Below are 22184 nucleotides of genomic sequence, written 5' to 3'. Positions count from 1 at the left end.
TTCATATTGATTCCCCTGAAGAATAAGTGCTTTCAGAATATTATAACTAGTCCTTGATATTTAATTAATCCCAACAGATGATGGCAATATTATTTTCCCTTTCAATTAAGAGTATGCTCTTGTGTTTTAAAACAGTTGGAAAGAATCTAACTCTTGTCAACATATAATGTTGCAGCAATTAATCATCTATTCTCTATTGAATTATGCCTATAGTATTTTCCTGCTGACAGGATAACATTAGTTCTTTGTTCATAAACAAGTTTCTTTCTGTTTAAGTATTAGTTGTGTGAGAGTGACCCAGGCAAGACAATGTGGCTTGCTATTGTAACTTAAATCAGAATTCATCATCATAAATCGTTTGCTAAAGAAGGCATGGCCATCCCCAAAGTGGGCTGGAAAGTGGGAGGCAGACACAATTCTAATGTTGAAAAACAAGCAACGTTAATTGAAAAATGGAAAACGTACAAGATTTTTTCAAATCATTACAAAGGTCTATAAATTAATGCATGTGAATCCCCTTGTATTGGGATGAGAGTCACTGTTAACCATACAGACAAACTGCCCAGAATTAGCATTGGCTAACAGTAGGAGGTGAAAGAAAGGGCTATACTCTGTCAAATTCAGCAGATCTTTCAGTCCCTCAAAACAAGAAACGATTTATTGTAATGTAAGATCATCCTTTTTTCCCTAGATGCAAGATTTCAGACTGAGAGTCTCTCATTGCAAATCCCACTGGAAACTGTTCTTTTCAGTTGAATTAGACTAACACACAGCAGTTGACCCATGCAGCGTGACCACTGCAACATTAGAGAGGAAAAAATAACAGAGTATTCCCAAACAAAGAACTTCAGAGAAAAGGCTGCTATTGTGTCCTGAGCTCTCCCCATGTGTCCTAGGTATTGTAGAGATTTTAGAACTGTTGGAATTGCAGCTCATACAAGATTTACAGCAGATGCATTGCAGTAATACAAGAACAAACTTCCAGCCTTGGACCCAAACTGTGCAAAGATTTATTCATGTGCTTAACTTTAAGCATGTGAGTATTTCCATAGACTTCAATGGCACAGTTTGCATTTTTAAATTAAGCATGTGTATAAGTCATTGCAGGATTAGGGCAGTGACACTGCAAATACTAGTTTTGGATACTGAACATTCTTGGGGAATTAACCTTTTGCTCACATGGTGTCTGATCTGCAGTCCTTTTTTTCCAATCCCATATTGAAGGGATCATTACATGTTACACATTGTAATTTCCATTGATGTATGAGGTGCAGGAGTCCTTCAGACTTGATACTACATCAGGGTAGCTGTTAGACAACCAACCTGCTAAAAACAGAACATTTTGTCTGGACAGAATAAAAATTGTCCTGAGTCTTGTCTGAGTTAAGTTTTTTCCAAACTTCAGAGTTTGTTTCCCCACTAAAACTAAACCCAGAAGTCCTGCTTCTCTTAACCCAAATATGTGCATCTTTGAAGATCTTGTGGTGAAATTGACCAGACATGACATCTTCTGCTGGACTTCATTGCAGCTTATTTCAAATATTGCACCTTGTCAGGCTTCCAAATAAAACATTATTTAAAAAGAACTCACAAGTGTGCAGTATCAATTCAGCTGACTTAAGCTACTGTGTTTTAAGAAAAAGTCATCTTGATTTAGAATTATCATGTTGGCTTGACACACATTAAAACTCACCAAAATATAAGGCTTACAATGGAAGTAATTGACACTTATCTACATGTAGCAACAAACCATTGGTCATCAGTGCAAAATAGGGCCCAAGTTTCAAACTTCGGTGCCTAAAGATAGGCACCTGAATATGTAGTGCATGTGGGTAACTTATAAGTAATCATGCACCCACTATGCAAAGTTGAGATCATTCCCTATATTTTTGGGATTTGGGGGGCAAAATTTTCATTTGGCTCATTATAGAGAGATTAGGCCGGTTTTGATCTGGATCTCCAATTTCCCCAAAGTTCAAAGGTTTGTGGATTTGAGCTATGACTTTGGACCCATCTCTGGTCATCAAGAATCCAAACATAGTTGTAGATTTTAGTTCCCTTGCATCTTACTATTTTGACTTGGTTTTAGAAAATAGAGATTCTTGTTAGCTGCACTCTGCCGTTTTTTGTCACAGCTACCTAGTGAAGGCTAAGAAACGTGCGCAGCAAACTAGTTTATTCAGTTACTTCAACAACAGGACAATGCTATTTATAATAGAGATGATTAAAAAGTACATCTTTTTGTTGATGTTCAGGGGACATTTGCCTTGCCAGATTATTGGGGAAACAAATCTAGAAAACTGAAAATTAATTTATTTGCTGTCTGATCTGTTGTGCAAAGAGGAAGCTTTGAACGTCTGAAAAATGGCAATTTTTTCAACAAAATGAAAAGAAAAGAAAGCATCTTTCATATTAAACATTTTTTTAAATGTATTTGCTTAGCATTTTTAGGGACCGTTTTGTTTTATGTCTGCTATGTTTGTTATGTGTCTAGCCAATCTTAACATGTTTTAGTGGTTCACTGACTGAGACGAGGATTGCATAGTTAGTCTGCATTTTAGTGGCACTAGCAGGGGATGTAGGACCTTTTGCCCTTTTTGTAGACACTCAGAAATTAAATGTAACCTAACCTTAACACAGTTTTGGGAGAAAGTAGTATAACCTTGCACAGTATGTTTTATAAGTATTGTGACATCTGTACTGGCAAAATTCCTACTAAATCACTTGTGGTTTAATCATTGTCACAATTATAACCACAAAATATCCTAACTAGCAGCCAAAAAATTATTGTGAGAGACCTTTTGAGAACAGTCTCCAAACAGAAATGGCAATAATCCCAAGTTATTTTTGTATAGTTTTATATTCTAGTACAATTTCTAATAAGTAAATGACCTCTGATTACTTGGATGACAAGATTACTGGGATAGCAGTAGTTTATGAACAACTATAAAATCTTTTCTTACTATGATATTTTTGTAAATTGGTTGTTTAAAATGAATGAGGAGGGATTATCCTCCCTTTTAAGAATGTTAGTTACAAAGTTACAGTACATCTAATGAAATTAAAGGATTGTGTCTAATTCTCAACTTCATTGAACTCATTCTTCTCCTTTCTATATCACCACAGTCTTCTTGGCTCCAAATGAACATCCAGAGAGAGAGTGAGAGCAGTGTTTTCATAGGATGTTTTAAGTCTTTAAAAATTAGATTTTAGGAAATATTACAAAGTAGTTTGACAAATAGAGGCTTGGTGGGAAAATATTTAAAAAGGTAAAAACAACAAATCTCTCTTTCTGTCACACCTTTAGTTGAAGTATCTACGCATAGTATCTGATAATTAGATTATTGCTGGAAATTAAATATATAATGGGCTCTGTTTTTAAAAAAAAAATGATTATGCCATTTTTAAGCACATTATACCATGTAAAGAACAAAATTGTAAGATAATAGTACTTTCAGCACTGTAGCTTTCTCTGTAGATTAGGAACCATTGATGTTGTAATTTTTGCTACTTAATCCATGTACTGTCACATTCCATTGTCTGAATTGTCCAACAGTCTGGTCATTATTATACACTTCAGTATGTATATTTAAAGCTCTTTAATATTTTCATTGCACATGTCACTGTAAAAGGTGCTTTTTATCCTGGTCCCTTACCCAAACATATGTTGGATGGCAACTAACCAATCAAAACTTAATGAGCCTTGGTAACTGGCCTTTAGTGAGAAGCTCAGTCATTGGTTCACTGACCTGTATTACACAGTATCTCATTTGGCAGTGAATTAAGAATAGAACAGACACATCATCAGCAGATTTTCCTAAGTGCAGACTTCTCTTGATACTAACTTCCAAAGTCCAAGGACGCTCCAATCTAGCTTTCTAAACCTGATCTGTCAATAGAGTATAACCAGCTTATAAATTGATTTATAGATAGTAATTGAACTAACCTTTCTATGTTTAAAAAAAAAATCACAACCATGATAAACTTGTCAGTAACTGATGAATAAAGAACCTGAATAATACAAACAGTGAAACATTTCAGAGGGTGATTGGGTGTGCAGGGCTAATACAAAATGGTATTAAAGCACAATCAAGTGTTTGCAGTAGTACATGTAAATAATGCTTAGTCAGCTGGAGCAAGATTGATGCACACATCTTTGCTTTTACACTCCCTTTGGTCTCATCCAAATTGAGTGATACTGCTCTAATGTGAAAAGACATTACTGACAAGATTCTGCTCGCAGCTTTCTATGGTGAACCTTGACTACAATAATTCTTTTTCTTTTCCCCCTCTACATTTCCTGTTGCCAACATTAACTTCTGCACATGTGCCAGAAGAGCAGACCATTAAAACTGAAGACTCACAGTCCCAGATGCACTTTCAAATGAATTTAGAATATTGCTAGGGGATAAATGCTGGTCAGTTAAGGCCAGATTTGCATATGCCATTGTATTGTAAAGAAACAATCCTATTTTGGTTGGATTATGTCAGCTACACTCAACACAATTTTAGGATTAAAATTAAAATTTGAGTGAATGTTTTTATATTTATTAAATACTATATTAAAAACACAAAACTTTCATACAAATTTGTCTCTCCTGCTTGGCTTAGGTTGCCAACCTTGTTTCTTGAGTAGACTGTCAAGATTTTTAAATATTTGTCATATTACTCTGAAATACCTGTTTCTTGTAGTAAAATTAATGCTCTGGAGGCTTTCTTAAGGTTACCAGTTAGGAAAAGTTTGAAAAGCTTATAACTGGAAAAGCTCTGTCAATTTGCCTTTTTTTTTTTTTTTAAACTGTTTGCACCATATTATCAAAGCTTATCTCCTGCCTGACAATCTGTTCATATCTAGCAAGACGATGACTTCAGCATTTTTTTTACTCCAAGAGCAGCAAGTTCATTCTATTTAGTTAAATATCTCCAGTTGGCTCAAAACTGCTATTATTTGTCCTTATCACACCAATACTGCATGGTCACACTCTACTGTGCAGTAGGTTAACAAAGATCTTAACATTTTCCTCTCTCTCCAGGGAATATACGTTTAACCAGATAAAATAATCTCCAGATGAAATATTTTACAATTTAGAATTAGAACCATTTGAACCTGTTGCAAACAAGGCAGGTGAGTTGTTCAAAATACAAACCCCGTTTAAGATAACCACATGAAATGAAATATAAAGACAAACATTGGAATAGCAAATATAGCTGTTTGTGTACTTCATGTCCTTTGTTTATTTTTTCTTTTAAAAAAACTCCGTTGTATTTTAATACTTACATTTTTGCCTGCTTGCAAAATGATACATGAATCATTTAAAAGGGTCTCTTAGGTAGTACTTAATTTCCTTATAGCCCGCGCTTTGCCAGTGCTATTTACAGTTACAAGAGTGTGATTCAGAGAATTGGAGCTAAAGTGCTTCTCTCCTATGACTCACTAATAAAAATTGTCAAAACACTAAAGAAGATTTCACTTTTTTTTTTGTTTTACTTTCGCCTCTAAACTTTGTAATAGGCCCAAGCCTCAGAGTTCCCATCCAACTTTAACTTTTCTAAAGTTAGGGATCATTCAGAACTGAAGATTTGATTCTTCTTTGAGTGCTTGCTCATGTCCATTCCACTATAGGTGTGTGCACATCTCCGTGCACGGTTACCTGGAACTTTTTCCCCCTTTGCAGATCCCGTAGGGCTGGGTCCGGCACCCCCTGGAGCCCCGCATACATGCCGCGATAGAACTAGCCTTGCTCTCAGCAAGTACTATTCCCCTTGTTTGGACTTGTTTGATGTTCTAAGTTAGTTTTAGTTAGTTAAGTCGTTGTTAAGTAGTTAGAGATAAGGCAAGTCCCTGCGAGGACTTCAAGCGGCCGGGCCATGCCCCAATCACTGGGATTCAAGTTGTGTGCCTCCTGCGGGAAGGCCTTCCCGCTCAGCCACCCCCACGACCACCGCTTTAAGTGCTTGGGGGAAGCCCACAGAAAAGAGAAGTGCAAGATCTGCAGGGCTTTCAAACCGAGGACTCAAAAGGACCGAGAAATCCGGTTGAAAGCCCTGTTAATGGAGGCATCGCTCCACCCGGCGTCCAAGCCAACCTGCTCCACCTCTGTACCGAGCGTGATCTCATTACAGAGCCCACCGTTGGCACCGCCCTTGACTCGGCACTGCGCAGCATCGCTGGCACCAAAGAGGAAAAGGCAGATTGTGGAGCGCGGACACTCCCCTGCGCCATGGGTACGGGCAGGGTCGAGTACCGAGATGCACCGGACCCGGCCTGTCGAGATTTCTCCGGTGCCTGCATCTCTGGTCAGGGAGCCTCCCCTGACTCCTGGGTGTGAGAGAGTGCCCCTGCCAACGCCTTCGACACCGGAGGCTTTTCAGGAGCCTTTTTGGCCTTGCCTACGCTGCCTCCACCCCCCACCCCTAGCCGAGGGAGAAGGGGCCGGTGTCACAAGGGAAACCCATGTCCGGTCCCCGTGAATGGTGGTGGAGATCCCTGGTACAAGTTGGAAGATCTCCCACTGAACCGTTTCCAAGGTCTCCGCTCCCCCAGTAGTTGCTCCAGGTCGGCGGCGTCGAGCCGACCTGCTCCAGCACAAAATGTGGAGTCTCCCTCTTGGCGCCAACATCGATCCCCAGCACTGGAGGCAGCGCATGCCATGAGGCGGCACCGGTCGTGGTCTGCCAGGTGGCGCTCAGACAGCTCCCATTCCAGATCTCCCGCATCGAGGAGTTCGCCCGTACCTAGAGTGCGCAGAACCCGGTCGCCTTCGGAGGACCCGGCATCGAGGAGTTCACCCACACTGAGACGGCATGGAACCTGGTTGTCAGAGGAAGACCCGGCACCGCGCAGTCCGCGATGCGGAATCAGGTTGCCGGAGTCCGGCTCGGCACCGAGGAGTTCGGAGCGGCGCCGACCTCAGTCACCGAAGGTGTCTGCAGGGCCACAAGGCAAGTGGCAATGGAAATCATCGATACCGAGACAACGCTCCGGTACCTCTAGCTCTTCAAAGCGCACCCCTGTTCATCGGCACTGCTCACGGTGATGGAGGCTGTCCTCATCGTCCTTCAGGTCGGAGGCATCAAGAGGGCGCTCTCCAGCACGGAAGGGTGCCCGGGACTGAGGACGTACACGGTACCACCGGTCCAGGGTCTCTGACTCTGAGGATGACTTGGGTTCTCCCGGGGGGACGGTCGTCGGGTGAGCCGATGCCCCCAAAAAGCATCACAGCCTAAGGTGCAGTCAGCCCCAGGTTGGCCCCAGGGACAATGGCCGCAACAATGGCCTTATTGGGCCCCATGGGGTATCCAGGTGCAGCCGGGGCCTCAATCCATTATGTCATCAGGGGTGCAGTCCGTGCCTCTGGCACAGGAGATGGCCCATAGACACCACTCCTTGGACAAGGAGTCGGACCCCATGGAGGGATCCTCAACAGGTGCAACCCTTCACCAGGAGGGGGCGCACCTGCAGGACGCATCTCGGCAGTCTTCTTCCTCCTCACCTGACGAGGCAGTCTCCCGGGACCGCTCAGTGTCACTGGAGGATTTCAGGGCACACCAGGAGCTGCTCAGGAGGGTGGCCTCTAACTTGGAGCTGGAGGTGAAGGAGTTAAAAGAGGCCGAAGATAGCTCTTTAATGTGCTGGCGGCAGCTGCTCCAGAGAGAGTGGCCTTCCCAGTCCACGAAAGGATCCTTAAGATTCTAAAGGTCCTGTGGCAAACCCCTTCCTCAATCGCCCCTATGTCAAAGGTGGCTGAGAAAAAATATTACGTCCTGGCCGAGGGGTTTGAGTATTTGTTCACTCACTCTGCCCCGGGAACCCTGGTAGTAGACACGACTAACCAGCGAGACAGGCAAGGTCAGTCCACTATTAAGAACAAGGACAATAAGAAGCTGGACTTGTTTGGGGGAGAGGTTTATTCCACGGCAAGCCTGCAGTTCATGATTGCCAACCATCAGGCCCTCCTGGGTAGATATAATTTCAACCTGTGGGACTCCCTCAGGCAGTTCGCTGAGGCCCTGCCCCGGTACCAGGCTGCAGGCTTTAGCACTATCGTGAAGGAAGGAACCGCGGTAGCTAAGGCAGTGCTCCAGACATCCTGTGACGCTGCTGACTCAGTGGGCAAGGCCATAGCCTCCACCATCTGTATGAGAATGTGCTCGTGGCTGCAATCCTCAGGCCTGTCCCAGAAGGTGCAGCAGTCTATTCAGGACTTCCCCTTTGATGGGTCGGCCCTGTTCTCCAACCAGACCGATGCAAAGTTGCACGGTCTGAAGGACTCCAGGGCCATGCTTCGCTCCCTGGGCCTTTACACACCCCAGTTTTCTAGGCATCAGTCATGGCCCCAGGCGCAGCAGCAGCCAAGGCCTCCGCCCAGGCCTTTTCAACCCTATAGAGATAGGAATAGGGGATTTAGAAGAAGAAATCAGCCCCCTAGCTCATCCTCAGCTCCCCTGCAGGGGCCCCCCCAGGAAGTCGGGCAGCCAGTGGAGGAAATTTTGATTGTGCGCCCGAGGGTGGCGCCCCGACTGCTCTTCTGGATCTGCCCCGCCCCTTCCTAAACAGGTTAAGGCCCTTCTATCCCGAATGGGCAAAAATCACTTCGGACCATTGGGTCCTTGGGATAGTCTCAGTGGGCTATGCCCTACAGTTTACATCTACTCCCCCATCCTCCCCAACAGCCCTCCCCCTACGTCCCTCTTCAGGGATCCCTCTCACAAGCAACTCTTCTTGCAGGAAGTGGACACCCTCCTCAACCTGGGAGCGGTGGAAATGGTCCCTCAAGGCAGAAGGGGGAAGGGGTTCTATTCGAGGTACTTCCTCATCCCCAAGGCAAAGAGTGAGACCCATATTAGACCTGCGTCATCTAAACAAATATGTCAAACGACTCAGGTTTCGCATGGTCTCCCTAGCCTCCATAATCCCTTCCCTGGATCCAGAAGACTGGTATGCTGCCCTCGGTCTCAAAGACGCATACTTTCATGTGTCTATCCTTCTGAGCCACAGGCGTTTTCTCCGTTCATGGTGTCTGGCTCCCACTACCAATTCACAGCCCTGCCCTTTGGCCTGTCTTCAGCTCCAAGGATGTTCACCAAGTACATGGCAGTAGTGGCTGCCCACCTGAGATGAAAGGGTGTGCAATTTTTCCGTACCTGGATGGATTGGCTGATCAGGGGCAGGTCCAGGTCCCAAGTGCAGGAAAGCATGACCCTTACTTGCTCCACGTACAGCACGCAGGGACTACTCATAAACGAACAGAAGTCCACACTAACCCCAGTGCAACACACAGAACTAATTGGGGCCACCCTGGATGCTTCCTAGGCCAGGGCCTTCCTGCCTCAGCCACTTTTCGAGGTGATGGTCTCTATCATCTCCCAGCTGCACCAATGCCCCACGACAATAGCCAGGCACTGCGTACAGCTGTTAGGCCACATGGCAGCCTGCATGTACATAGTGAGACTAGCTCGCCTGAGGCTCAGACCGCTTCAGGCATGGTTGGCCTTGGTATATGTGCCAAGCAGAATTGGACCAGGTGGTCACAGGTTCTCTCCCCCCCCCCCCCTTAGCCTACCTAAACTGGTGGTGGACTCCCAGGGCAGTGATGAAGGGTGTTCTGTTCAGGGAACCGGTCCCATCAGTCACCCTAATTTCCGACGCTTTAGATGTAGGATGAGGAGCCCACATCAGTACCAACCTCGGCACTCATGGGCTCTGGTTGGGGAGGAGAGGCGCCTGCACATCAGCGTGAAGGAGCTGAGGGCCATTCGCCTAGCATGCAAGGTGTTCTTCCGATTCCTGACAGGCAGAGTGGTGCAGGTGCTGACGGACAACACCGCAACCATGTTTTACATAAACAGGCAGGGGGGAGTGAGTTCCTCGGCCCTCTGTGAGGAAGCTATCCATATGTGGGACTTTGCCGTGAGTCACGATTTCCACTTGACTGCCTCTCACCTCCCGGGAGTGAGGAACGAAGAGGCGGATCGCCTCAGCAGGTTGTTTCTACCCCGCCACGACTGGTCGTTGCACCCAGAGGTGGTGGCTGTGATCATCCAGAAGTGGGGCATTCCCCAACTGGACCTATTCACGTCCGCCTGGAACACGAAGTGTCTGAGGTTCTGCTCGCTCCAGGGTCGTGAGACTGGGTCGATTTCCGATGCATTCCTCATGGACTGGACAGGGACCCTCATGTATGCGTTTCCACCCATTCTGCTCCTATCCAAGGTCCTGCTGAAAATAAAGAGGGATAGGGCGAACGTTATACTCAGCGTTCTGGCCTGGCCAAGACAGCACTGGTTCAGCATGCTGCTGGACCTTTTGATCGCCCCACCCCTGGAGCTCCCAAGGCAACACGACCTTCTATCCCAGGACCACGGTCACCTGTTGCACCCAGACCTGGACTCCCTACAACTCATGGCCTGGAGGCTCTGTGGCTGATGGAGGGAGAGACCGCCTGCTTGGTGCAGGTCCAGCAAGTCCTGCTTTGGCAGCAGGAAGCCTTCTACACAGGTTGTGTATCGGGCTAAGTGGAGGCAGGTTACCTGTTGGGCGGAGTGCTGCGGTATTCCGCCCAGCCTCTCACCTGTACAGGCGATCCTGGAGTACCTGCTCCAGCTAAAGCTCCAGGGTCTGGCGCTGGCCTCATTGAAGGTTCACCTGGCGGCCATTTCGGCCTTTCATCAGCCGCTAGAGGGGAGATCGCTGTTCTCCCGTCCCATGTCGGTCAGGTTCCTCAAGGGGGTGGAGAGGCTTTATCCTCAGGTCCGTGACCTGGTGTCTCCCTGGGATTTCAACCTGGTCCTTGGAGACTCACAGGGTCCCCCTTTGAGCCCATGGCTTCATGCCCTCTGCTCATCCTTTCATGGAAGGTAGCCTTCCTGGTGGCCATTACCTCAGCCAGGAGGTTCTCCGAGATTAGGGCCTTGACCTCGGAGCCCCCTTATACAGTATTCTGTAAGGACAAGGTTCAGCTCAGGCTGCATCTGGCCTTCCTACCCAAGATGGTTTCCCAATTTCATTGTAATCAAGATATTTTTCTCCCCGTGTTTTTTCCCAAACCTCACAGTTCAGAGAAGGAGAGGAGATGGTATTCGCTGGACATGAGACGAGCCCTGGCCTTCTACATTGAGTGCACAAAGCCGTTCCAGAAATCGATGCAGCTCTTCATCACAATGGCCGACTGGATGAAAGGCTCACCTGTCTCCACCCAGTGCATCTCCTCGTAGATTACATCATGCATCAAGTTCTGCTACGAGCAGGCGAAGGTGCTGTTTCCAGGAACCATCACAGCGCAGTCAACCAGACCTCAAGTCTCACCTACAGCCTTCCTGGAGAGAGTGCCCCTGCAGGACATCTGCAAAGCTGCCACCTGGTCGTCAGTGCATACCTTCACATCCCACTATGCCATCGTCCCGCAGGCAAGAGAATGCGGGATTCGGCAGAGCAGTGCTTATTAATTAAAAGAAAGAGTCCACAGTTGTTCTCAGCAGTGGGTGCAAATATTCAGCTAGGACTCTCAGATAAAATAATCAGGAAAGCACTTTTTAATTATAGCATTATAATAGTTCACGTTCTCAAACTTTATTGCCTATTAAGGATGTATATTTTTGAAGATTTAATTTCTGGTGGGAAAATGTCTCCTAATGCCTCTTATTAGTTGTAGAACTTTCTATGTAATTTTCAGATTGTTGCTTTGATTCATTTGGGTGCTTCTCCACATAACAAATAAAATGTACATAAAAATGCACCCATAGTTCGGTATAATTGGTCCAATCTGCTAAATAAAGGCAAAAGGATGTTGTGAATCAGGACTGAGGTGCGTGATATTCTGCAGGTTGTATAAGGAATCTTGCATCTTGCCTGTTCTCATGAAGTCTGGCTCCATTCAGTGCCATTTTTCTCTAATACTCTATAAATGCCAGATGCCATTAGTTCGTGGAGAGGCCTCATTTTAAATTAATTGAAACAAGTTATTGAGCACTTTCCATTTTATACAATAACCAAATGCTGACCTTAGTTACACCACTGCAACTGCATTGAATATGGTCCTAAATGAGATGTCCGTGGTTGTATGTTAATGTACAGAAAGTAGAATTACTGACATGAAAAGTCCATATTCTGGATCTCAGGGCAGATTGTTATTGCTACACAACTTCATCTCCATGCATACTTCTTTAATATCAAGTTTGATTTTAAAATTGCAGAGTTCACATCCCCAAAAGAACCCATCAGCAAACTTGTAATCTCAGTTGTTCCAGAAACTGTAACTGAACAATGTCTGTTTATTCCTAATTTTAACAGAGGTTTATTTTATTTTCTGTTTGTTGCTTTTCTGCCTTTTTTTTTTTTTTTTTTTTTTTTTTTTTTTTGCATATCTACTTGCTGCTTAGTCTATTTCTGGTAATGATAGTGTGCAAATCACACTGAAACTCACCAAACATCAAGAAACCCAAACCGTACTCCATAAAGTGAGGTTATATATGTAACGTAGTCATAGTTTGACTCAGAATTACAAGAAGTGAAATTTATCTAGAGCTTGAGGCGAGTGAGGTGCTTATCCTATCTTTGATACACAGGCAGAATGAGATCCATGTTTAAAATCTCATTTTATTTTTGCTTCCTAAATTTTCATGTGTGGTGGAAACTGAGATTTAAGTGACATTTCACGCAAATCTGTAAATCCAACCCCAGGGAGAAATTTTTCTTAGGGCAAGTCTGCACTACAAAATTAAGTTGATCTAAATTACCTCAATGTACAGCCACCACAGTAATCAAATTGCTTTTTTTGCATGTCCACACTATGCTCCTTGTGGGGGCAGTGCACATTTTCACCAGGAGCACTTGCACCAATTTAACTGTCAGTGTGAGGCATTGTGGGATGCCTTTTGAAAGGCACCAATAGTCAATGTAAGCAAAGCAGTGTCTACATTGACCTAAGCACTACTCCTCTTGCAGAGGTGGAGGTGAGTTAGTGAAGTGGCCAAGTTATGTCAGTGGGAGCTACGTTTTGTGTAGATGCTTACAGAGTTAGGTCAACGTAAGTTGCCTTATGTCAACCAAACTCTGCAGTGTAGACCAGGGCTTAGTCCTAGCCTGAAAACCAGACACAGAAGGGAGATTTTCAAAGGCACCCAGTTCACAGGATTTGGATGCTTATCTCTGATTTGTACCTTTAAAAAAATCTTCCATAGCATGCTTCTCTTGGACCAAACAAAGGAATAAATGAAACTAAGACTCAAAGGTCTTTAAACTGTATGTCCAGGGTCACCAGAAAGGTTCACCACTAGACCTCTAAGCTCAGACTGGTACAGAGGGAGTCAGGATGTCAGAGATATGTGGAAACAGTGATGTTTACATAGAAGTTGAGTACAGGAAACATATACTCTTAATTCTACAAATTAAGCAGAAAAACACATGATATAGTAATTTACTATACAGTCAAGACTGTATTAATGCAATTTAGCATATAATAGATCTGGAATCTTTTATGAAATAGCTGTGGAATACTACCAGACAAACCTAGAGAGTTGAACATTAGTGTAATGTGTGTTCAAAAGAATGCAACATTCGAAGAAAGAGGGTATGTTCTGGTAAATTAAAGTTAGCAATATAAAAGGGGGCTATTTTATGTGTATTTATTTTTCACAGAAAAAATTCTGAATGTTACCTTTATTTGTTTACAAAAGGAGAAAAATAGTTGCATAAATGAGGTACCATACTTCAAGCAGGTAAGATTGCACCTGTTTGCTTGCACTTTGAAGTCTGTTGGTTGCATTTTTGACACATAAGAGCAAAAGCTAAGGAACACATTTTGTACAATAGCACACCTTTGTCATGTGTTGTTATCTCAGGGGGATGCGTATTTATCTACATACATATAAAAGTCTAACAATATGGGACTAACCTAATAGCTGATACTGAAACAAATGTATCTGCATGTCACTTAACTTGACTGTGATCAATTGAGCAGCTACTGTTAGGGGAAACTCTTTACGATGCATTGGTTCATGTTTGGATAGTTTGTAATGAACAGATCTGATGACTGTAGACATACAGTGCTGCTTATGCAGATCCTGACCTTTTTTCCAAAGACATACAACAAGTATGAATTTTATTTGAGCCCTCCTATGGGAGTGGATTATTTCTCACTTTGCAACTTTATTATATTTAGCAGAAATTCCTACTGTAATTATGACATAACATTAATGTTAACAAGACCCCAAAGCTGGGTGTTCCACTGGGGTAAAACAAATGGAAGTTGAAGTTGGGCAGTTGGACATAAAAATTGCTGATTTTGTATAGTCATGCCAAATTTGAACAAGGAAAATATTCTTTACTGTACTTTAGCCCTAGTTACATCAGTTCTCCAACTGTATTGTTGATGATGACTCAAACCCTTGGTGAACTAATTAAGACCGTATACTGTATTACCAGCAGTGGAAAAAGACCCCCTCAGCAGTTTTAGTCAAATGATGCTGTATGATACACAAAAATAATAGATATGTAATGTGTCCTGATACTATATTTATAGGCTACCAGCAGTATGTTTAGTGTAAGTACTGGAGGACTTGACTTTTACACAGTCCATTTATTGCAGGAAAGAACAAGGGAGTCATTAATTTCTGGAGAGTGTTTTTGCCAAAAAGACACCAGGCTATAAATCCTGTATATGCATAGAAAAATGGCATCCATTTCAAATGTCCTGACAAGGCATGTTCACCATTAGAGAACTGATTAGTAACATAATTATATTTAGTTATATTTTGTGCTCTGCATCTCAAATCACTGTCTGTTTTACCAGTTGATGGTCTTTCTGAAAACTTACAGGTATATTAATGTTTGCACAGACATGTGCAAACAAATACACTTTAGCAAAAAAACTTATCCAAATCCAGGTTATATTTCAATAGGTTTCTTGTTCACCGTTTTTGCATGCTCGTGTTAGCTGAGTTGTTTTGATTTGAAATATTTTCATGCTCAGATGGATACTCTGCCCACTTCTTTGTTTTTTAAAGACGTGAAGGGCACTGGATATATTTCTTCTGCTTTTCTGAATGTTTTATTTAAAAATACATAGAAATAGTTAACTCAGCTCCTTATTTTTGCTCTCTTAGGAGTCGCCTGGCCTGATATGCACCGTCTGGCAGACAGAGTCCATCTGGAGGAGCTGACTAAAATTGGCATCCTGAAAGGCAATGTAGATGACATGGTGAAGGTTCATCTGGGTGCAATATTTATGCCACACGGACTTGGACATCTACTTGGAATTGATGTGCATGATGTTGGAGGCTACCCAGAGGTTAGTGCTAGTTCATTCCTGATAGCTTTGCAGATTAACCCTTCTGACTTAATTAGGCATTTCTTTTAGTTTTACAGGCAGTAGTGTCTTCTGCTAGGAATTGATGTGCACTGAAGTTTTTCTTTGCTGGTCTGGGATTTCATGTGGTTTTTCTGAAATGAAATATAATTTCATTAACGTGTGAAATGCTCCTGTGAAATGCCTACTGGTGTTGGCCTGCGAGGAGTCTTAGCGTTCCTAATGCGCCTATAAATAAGGTGCAAGAGTGTGTTTTATTTTCAGTTGGTCCATTTGTTGCATCTATTTATACAGCAATGAAGCCCGCAGTGTGCTTACACAGGAGGATGTGTTCCCTGCCTCAGAGTTTATGATCTAAAAAGGCAAAAAAATTTTAAAAAATTAAAAAATGGAAGGTTAAGGGAAAGGATTACAACTTTGAAGCAGGGTGATCAGGGGAACAATTGGCGCACAGTTTGTTAAAGCCATTATTTTGTGTGTGTGTATAATATGTTGAGAATAGTTTGCATAAGGGCATTTGTTAGTGGAGAAAAGGAAGAAATTGTTGTAGAAGGAATTGGGGAAAGAGAAACTGCCTGGGAGTTTGGTGAAAATGGAGATGGAAGGAGTAAAAGCAATGGACGGAATTAGCTTGACAAAGTGAATGAGCAATATCTTTCATTGGACTAACTTCTGTTGGTGAGAGAGTTAGGTTGGACAGCTGTGGTGTTGCAATTGTAGAAGAGGGATAGGATAAAAATGTGACTAATCCCCAATGACCTCTGGTCCCACTGGTTTTTCCACTTCAAAATTAAAAATGTGCTCTGAAGACATAGACACCCATGGCGTCTTGTGAAGTCCCATACACACGATATCTCTGTTTCTCTCAATAATTGCTAATACCTTTGTTCATCAGCCTGCAGCTCTGTTGTGCTCTGAGCAATTTTAGAGGGATTTATGCAAAAATACACATTTGAGAATATGCAGCATTTCAAACAAAATGAAAAACTCTCCAATCATTTTGCCTATGAATATGCTCAGTACCAACACTCTCAGCCATGACACATGCTTAAAAAAAATTTGCTTCCTAAGAAATGCTATTTTAAAGTGTACATTCGATTCTTAACCTGAAAGATGCTAAGTTTCTCTTGCGTGGAGCTGAGTGTCTTCAACTCCGAATGGTGAGGGGGGTGACAGAGCTCACCCTCTTGCAGCGATGCGGGATAAGGCCCTAAATGGGACTGACAGCAGATTCTTGCCTTGGGAGGTGCAGATATGCCTGATACTTGCACTCACTTTGGAAAAATAAAACACCTGCGAAGAGCACCACCTTGCCAATACATATTGCACATCCCTGCAGTTCTTTCATGATGATTTTTTTCTTTAGAGGGAAGATATTTTGCAAAAAAAAACATCTCTTTAAGAGAGGAGGGAGATAAGGTCTTTTCCCTGGCTTCCCTTCTTCCTAAACTGAAAAGTGGTTCCAGTGGAATCATTGGCTGTTCTTCCATCTTGGGTCACCATGTATTCATTGGCTGTAGTGTGTCACTCAGTGTATTGGTCAGCAGGAGGCGTAGAAAGAACAGGGCTGCTAGGCCTCTCCACAACCCTCTGCCGCTTTTCAAACCTAAAAGCGTGGCTGTTGTGTCTGTACTACACAAGTTGCAGAAGGAGAGTTTCCACAGATCACCCTCCTAACCCAGGTCTCCTGTGGCAGCCTAGTTGCTATTAAAATATTTTTCTCTATCCCTTTATTACTAATTTTAAACAAAACTGTGTAGTTTATACATTTCTTTTACCTTTTTGTTTCAATTTTAAAATGCATGTTTTTCTGAAAAGGAAAAAAAGAGTTTAAAAGTGAATGCGGTTGGTAAGTGTGAAGGTCAGCTTCAGTGGGATTCTTGCATCAGCTTAGTCCACAACTTCTCTTACTGCATAATAATTGGTTTATGCTGCGTCAGAGAAGAACGTAAGGTTCTGGTTTGAGTGTACATACATTCCTATGCAGAAAATTGCTTTTTCAAGTCACTATTTGATCTTTACCTGTAACCATATTCTGGCCACTTAGTTGAAGTGTACTGAAAACACAAGCATGATATGCAGCTTCTTTCATTGTTAAAAGATCAGTGACAAATGTCTTAAAGCCTGACTAAAACAATAATGAAGAATAACAGAAATAATCATGGTGACATATACAAGGATAATTAGACGACTAAATAGTGATGTTATGTGTGTGTTGATATTAAGTCTGATTTAAGGCTAGGAAATTAGGTCAGTATAACTATATTGCTATTCTCTGTCGACCTAGCCTCTCGGGGAGGTGGAGTACCTATGCCAACAGGAGAACCCCCTCCCGTTGATGTAGGTAGTGTCTTCACTGAAGTGCTACAAGAGCACGGCTTTAATGGCATAGCTGAAGCATTTTAAGTGTAGACAAGCCCTAATATACACTTTTCAGAGTATTAAAAACATTATTTCCTGGAATTAGAAGAACCATTTTCAAGTTTTAACTGCATTCTCTGAGTGCTATGTGAATTTAACAGTAGTTATCACTTTTCCCCTGAATTAATATGGTGGTTTATTAACAATGCCTGAAAGAAGAGTTTTCATAATTCTACTACCCAACAATGAGACATTCGCAACAGTCTAAAAAACCAAACTGTAACTGCAAAGTTACGTCTACAGGCCAAGGAGTTTGGCTGGTATAATGATAAATAAAGCTAGTTGCAATATTTTCAGAAAGATTTTTCCTTGTTTTGTATTTTTAGAATGTCACAAGATTTTAAGTGTTTTCAATAATATCTCATACAAATGTGTCTGTTCTGCTTCACTTCTCTTGTAAGATTTCCATCCTTTTGTATGTCTCTGTAAGAAAACAGTTACAAGAACTTTTTAGGTATGATCTTAATACGTTTAGGATCATGTTTATGTTGGGGGGATGTTTATTTAAGTAACATGATCCTATTGGTTGAAATACTGAACAGTTTTGTATTGTTTTTTTAAAAGCTACATTTCACAGCTATGGTATGAGATGCTGATAGAGATGTCATTTGAAAGCTGTGATAGATTTCTCCCCAAACAAACAACAGGGTTTCACATTATTTCAGTTATACCACATAAAGGCTGCTCTTTTGGGATTGCCTTTAATAAGGAGAGGGAAGAAATCATATATGAATATTTAAACTTATGTTTGATCTTAAACATTACAGTATAGGTAATGACTGACATAAAAGTACAGAGATGCTAATGTTGGAATTGGCTTAAATTTAATGAAAAAGAAACACAAATTAAATGGAACCCTTGGCTGTGTGCAGTTTCATCACTAACTTATATGACACAGACAGTTAGTGGTCCTTTGCCCTCTGTCCATGCTGTTCTCTCGCCACGTGTCGGTGTGGAACTCAGCATAGCAGGAGTGACTTGGCAGACTCAAAGGAGTTCTGCTAGTACTCCAGCATCCAAGACCCCAGTCAATGCTCAGTCAACCTGTGGAACTCATTGCCTGGAGATGTTGCAACGGCCTAAACTATAACTGGGTTCAGAAAAGAATTAGATAAGTTCATGGAGGAGAGGTCCACCAATGGCTATTAGCCAAGAGGGTCAGGGATGCAAACCCATGCTCTGTGTGTTCCTAAGCCTCTGACTGCCAGAAGCTAGGAGTTGACTACAGGATGGATCACTCAATCCATCACTAGGTCCAATGGCTGGATTGACCAATGGTCTGGCCCAATATGGGTGTTCTGATGTTCTTATGCTTCATATACTTATGCGCATACTTAACTTTAAGCCTGTGAGTGGTTTTGTTGGATTCACTGGAACTGCTTCCACTTAAAGTTAAATGTTTGCAGGATGGAGAGCCAAGTAAGCTTTTTAGGACAGATGAGAGGAATCAGTAAAATAGGATGTCTTCTGCACTCTTTAAATTAACTTTCAAGATGTACATTTTCTAAGGCCAGAGCCTCACTTACAAAGGGAAAACCCAGAATTGTTTTTCAATTATTTACAAAGCAACAGGTCTTTCTGATCCATCACAGACCATTCTTCATTACAAAGCAGTAGTTGTCCCAGCTATGCTGGAAGAAAGATAAGATTCAGTGGATATGATTTAATTAGACTGCAACTTTATTCACTTAGAATATCTGGGAATAGCCAGCTATAAATTGTATAGAGCAGGTCATTATTGGTTCCCTAATTGATTCCCCCTACTTGGAAGAGCTGCTGTCAGCCCTCCCACCCGCTTCCCAGCCTGGTCCCGGCCAGCTTGTTGCTGGGACCCCTCATATGGGGATGAACGTGGTGGGAAAAAGGAGGAGGAATTGGCTCCCCTCTGTATCAGATGTTAGGAGCCTTAACCCCCACTTCACCAGCTTTTCCATCTAAATCCCCTTCCAATCCATTTTATCGGAGAACCATATCCTCTCTGTAAGAAGTACCTCCAGTAGACATCTTCCACCACGAGTGCCCCCCATCTGGTCCAGCCACTTCCTCTTCCTCCCTGCACTGTCCAGGTAAATTCCACTCTCCACCTCCAATTGCAGACAACCCATTTTCTTCCAGCCAGCCGGTCAGAGCCCACCACATTCAGTTGCAGTGAGCCAGTTTCTAGAAACGCTTATATAACATACAGAGTTGCTTTCTTTTCCCTTATGTGTTTTGGGAAAGGAGCTGTTTTCGTATATAAATCAAAATTAACAAATTGTACAATCTATTTTAAGGGCTATATTTTCAAATACTGACTAATCTGTGTGTGCAGTTTTGCAGATGCAGTCAGTTGTGGGTGCAAATGAATTTAGGAATCAGATTTTCAAATAAATTAAGTTCTCAATTGCACGTTCATAAAGTGACTATAATTGCATGCTTAATTTATGAACCAGTACTGAAGTTGCTTACAGATTAAGTAATCACGCTTGCAAATGCCCCTCATTAAATGTTTGCATGTAGTCATGTAACTTCAGTCTCAAATTAAACATGCATTTGCATACCTAGCCACTCTGAAAATCTGACCCTAGTTATCCAACTTCCTGATTTCTGGGTGCAAAGGTTTGTATCTACAATTGATCTGGAAAAAGGATAAACTGTGAGCTGGCAAAGTTTACAGATGGTACAAATTACTTGGGATAGTTAAGTCCAAAGCTGACTGAAGCAGTATAAAGGAATCTCACAAAACTGGGTTACTGGGAAACAAAATGGCAGATGAAATTCAATGTTGACTAAATTTAATGAGAATTCAATTTCAATGAGAAGTAATGTACATTGGAAAACATAATTCCAACTATACATAGAAAATGATGATGGCTAAATTAGCTGTTACCACTCAAGAAAGAGATCTTGGGATCATTATGGATAGTTCCCTGAAAACGTTTGCTCAATGTGCAGCAGCAGTCATAAAAACTAGCAGAATGTTAAGAGCCATTAGGAAAGGGACAGAAAAATAATATAATGCCACTATATAAATGCATGGTACACCCACACCTTGAACACTTCATGTAGTTGTGGTCAGCTCATCTTAAAAAAGCAATATTAAATTAGAAAGAGCACAGAGAAGAGCAGCAAAACTGATTAGGGGAATGGAGCAGCTTCCATACAAGGAGTGATTAAAAAGACTGGGACTGTTCATTTTAGAGAAGAGACAGCTAAGGTGGGGCGATATGATAGAAGCCTATAAAATCATGAAGGGTGTGGAGAAAGTGCATAAGGAAGTGTTGTTGTTACCCTTTCACATAACATAAGAAGCAAAGGTTGCTCAATGAAATTCCTAGGCAGCAGGTTTAAAGCAAAAATAAGGAAGTACTACTTCACACAACACACAGTCAATCTGTGGAACTCATTGTCAGGGAATGTTGTGAAGGCCAAAAATATAACTGGGGTTCAAAAAAGAATTAGATAAATTCATGGAGAATAGGTCCATCAAGATGGTCAGGGATGCAATCCCATGCTGTGTCCCTAAACCTCTGACTGCCAGAAGCTGGGACTGAAGGACGGGTTGGATCACTTGATAATTGCTCTAGCCCAGACAGAATACTGGGCTAGATGGATCATTGGTCTGACCCAGTATGGATATTCTTATGTTCCTTCGTTATGTTCACATTTCAGATAGCTAGATAACTCTGCCTACAAATGATTGTGCATGTAAAATCACAGTTCCAAAATTAGTTTGGTTTTGAAAGCATGACTCTAAAGATGGATTGTGGGGTTGGGGAGAGAAGGAAAACTTTTAAATTTAGTCTCTGGGGCACTTAAATGTCTGCATCTGTGAATTCTGTGTAGAGTTTAGGCTATAATGCTACCAGTGTTGTATTAGGAAATCAATGCAAGTAATTCTGCAGGCATCTGAGTTAACCAACAACCTTTCTACAGTATTTTTCTTAATTAAATTATAAATATACACAGTTGGACACTGCAGCATGAGCACAGGGCTTCTTCATGTTAACTAAAAGAAGGCTCTTGGCTGAGTTTCATTATCTTATGAGGAGATGATACATTTTAAATATATTGAATAGATTGTGAAGTTCTTTTGGTATGTTTAACATTTACCAAGTTATTACATGCTATGAACATGCCTGCTGTATCCTGCCCTATTTTCTAATTTGCTAAGAAGCAAGTTACTTGCTTTTGGCTGAGAGAAAGCATTTGAAAGCATTACAAATTATTTTTAAAAAAGAAAAACTTTCCAAGTGCTGCTTATTCAATTATTTTTCAAATATAAGCAGCTAAATTTGGAATAACACAAAGTTTTCATTTCCTAATTTCTATCCATCACAAAGTTTGCTGTGTTCCAAGAAACTGATTCCAGACATTGTTAGCCTAGATTAGTTATTCATTAGTAGCCAGGTTTTTGCAAAATTGGCAATATGTTTTCATTTTTCCAGTAAGCAGCTTTCACATGCAGCATTCAATAAG

The 22184-nt window shown here is 42.1% G+C and overlaps 1 protein-coding gene across 1 annotated transcript in view; it reads left to right on the top strand.

The window, feature by feature from the left end:
- Nucleotides 1–22184, top strand: part of PEPD (peptidase D) — a 194493-nt gene that overhangs the window by 154260 nt on the left and 18049 nt on the right. Inside the window, exon 13 of the mRNA XM_067540055.1 lies at nt 15103–15287. Coding sequence (XP_067396156.1) covers nt 15103–15287 — 185 coding nt within the window. The remainder of the gene's footprint in view (nt 1–15102; nt 15288–22184) is intronic.

The sequence above is a fragment of the Emydura macquarii genome, unplaced genomic scaffold (genome assembly GCF_026122565.2).
Source record: "Emydura macquarii macquarii isolate MOO-44397 ecotype Brisbane River unplaced genomic scaffold, CSIRO-AGI_Emac_v2 contig_561, whole genome shotgun sequence".
In the NCBI taxonomy this organism is placed as follows: domain Eukaryota; kingdom Metazoa; phylum Chordata; order Testudines; family Chelidae; genus Emydura; species Emydura macquarii.
The sequence above is the reverse complement of the archived record's forward strand: the minus strand, read 5'-3'. Positions and strand labels throughout refer to the sequence as shown.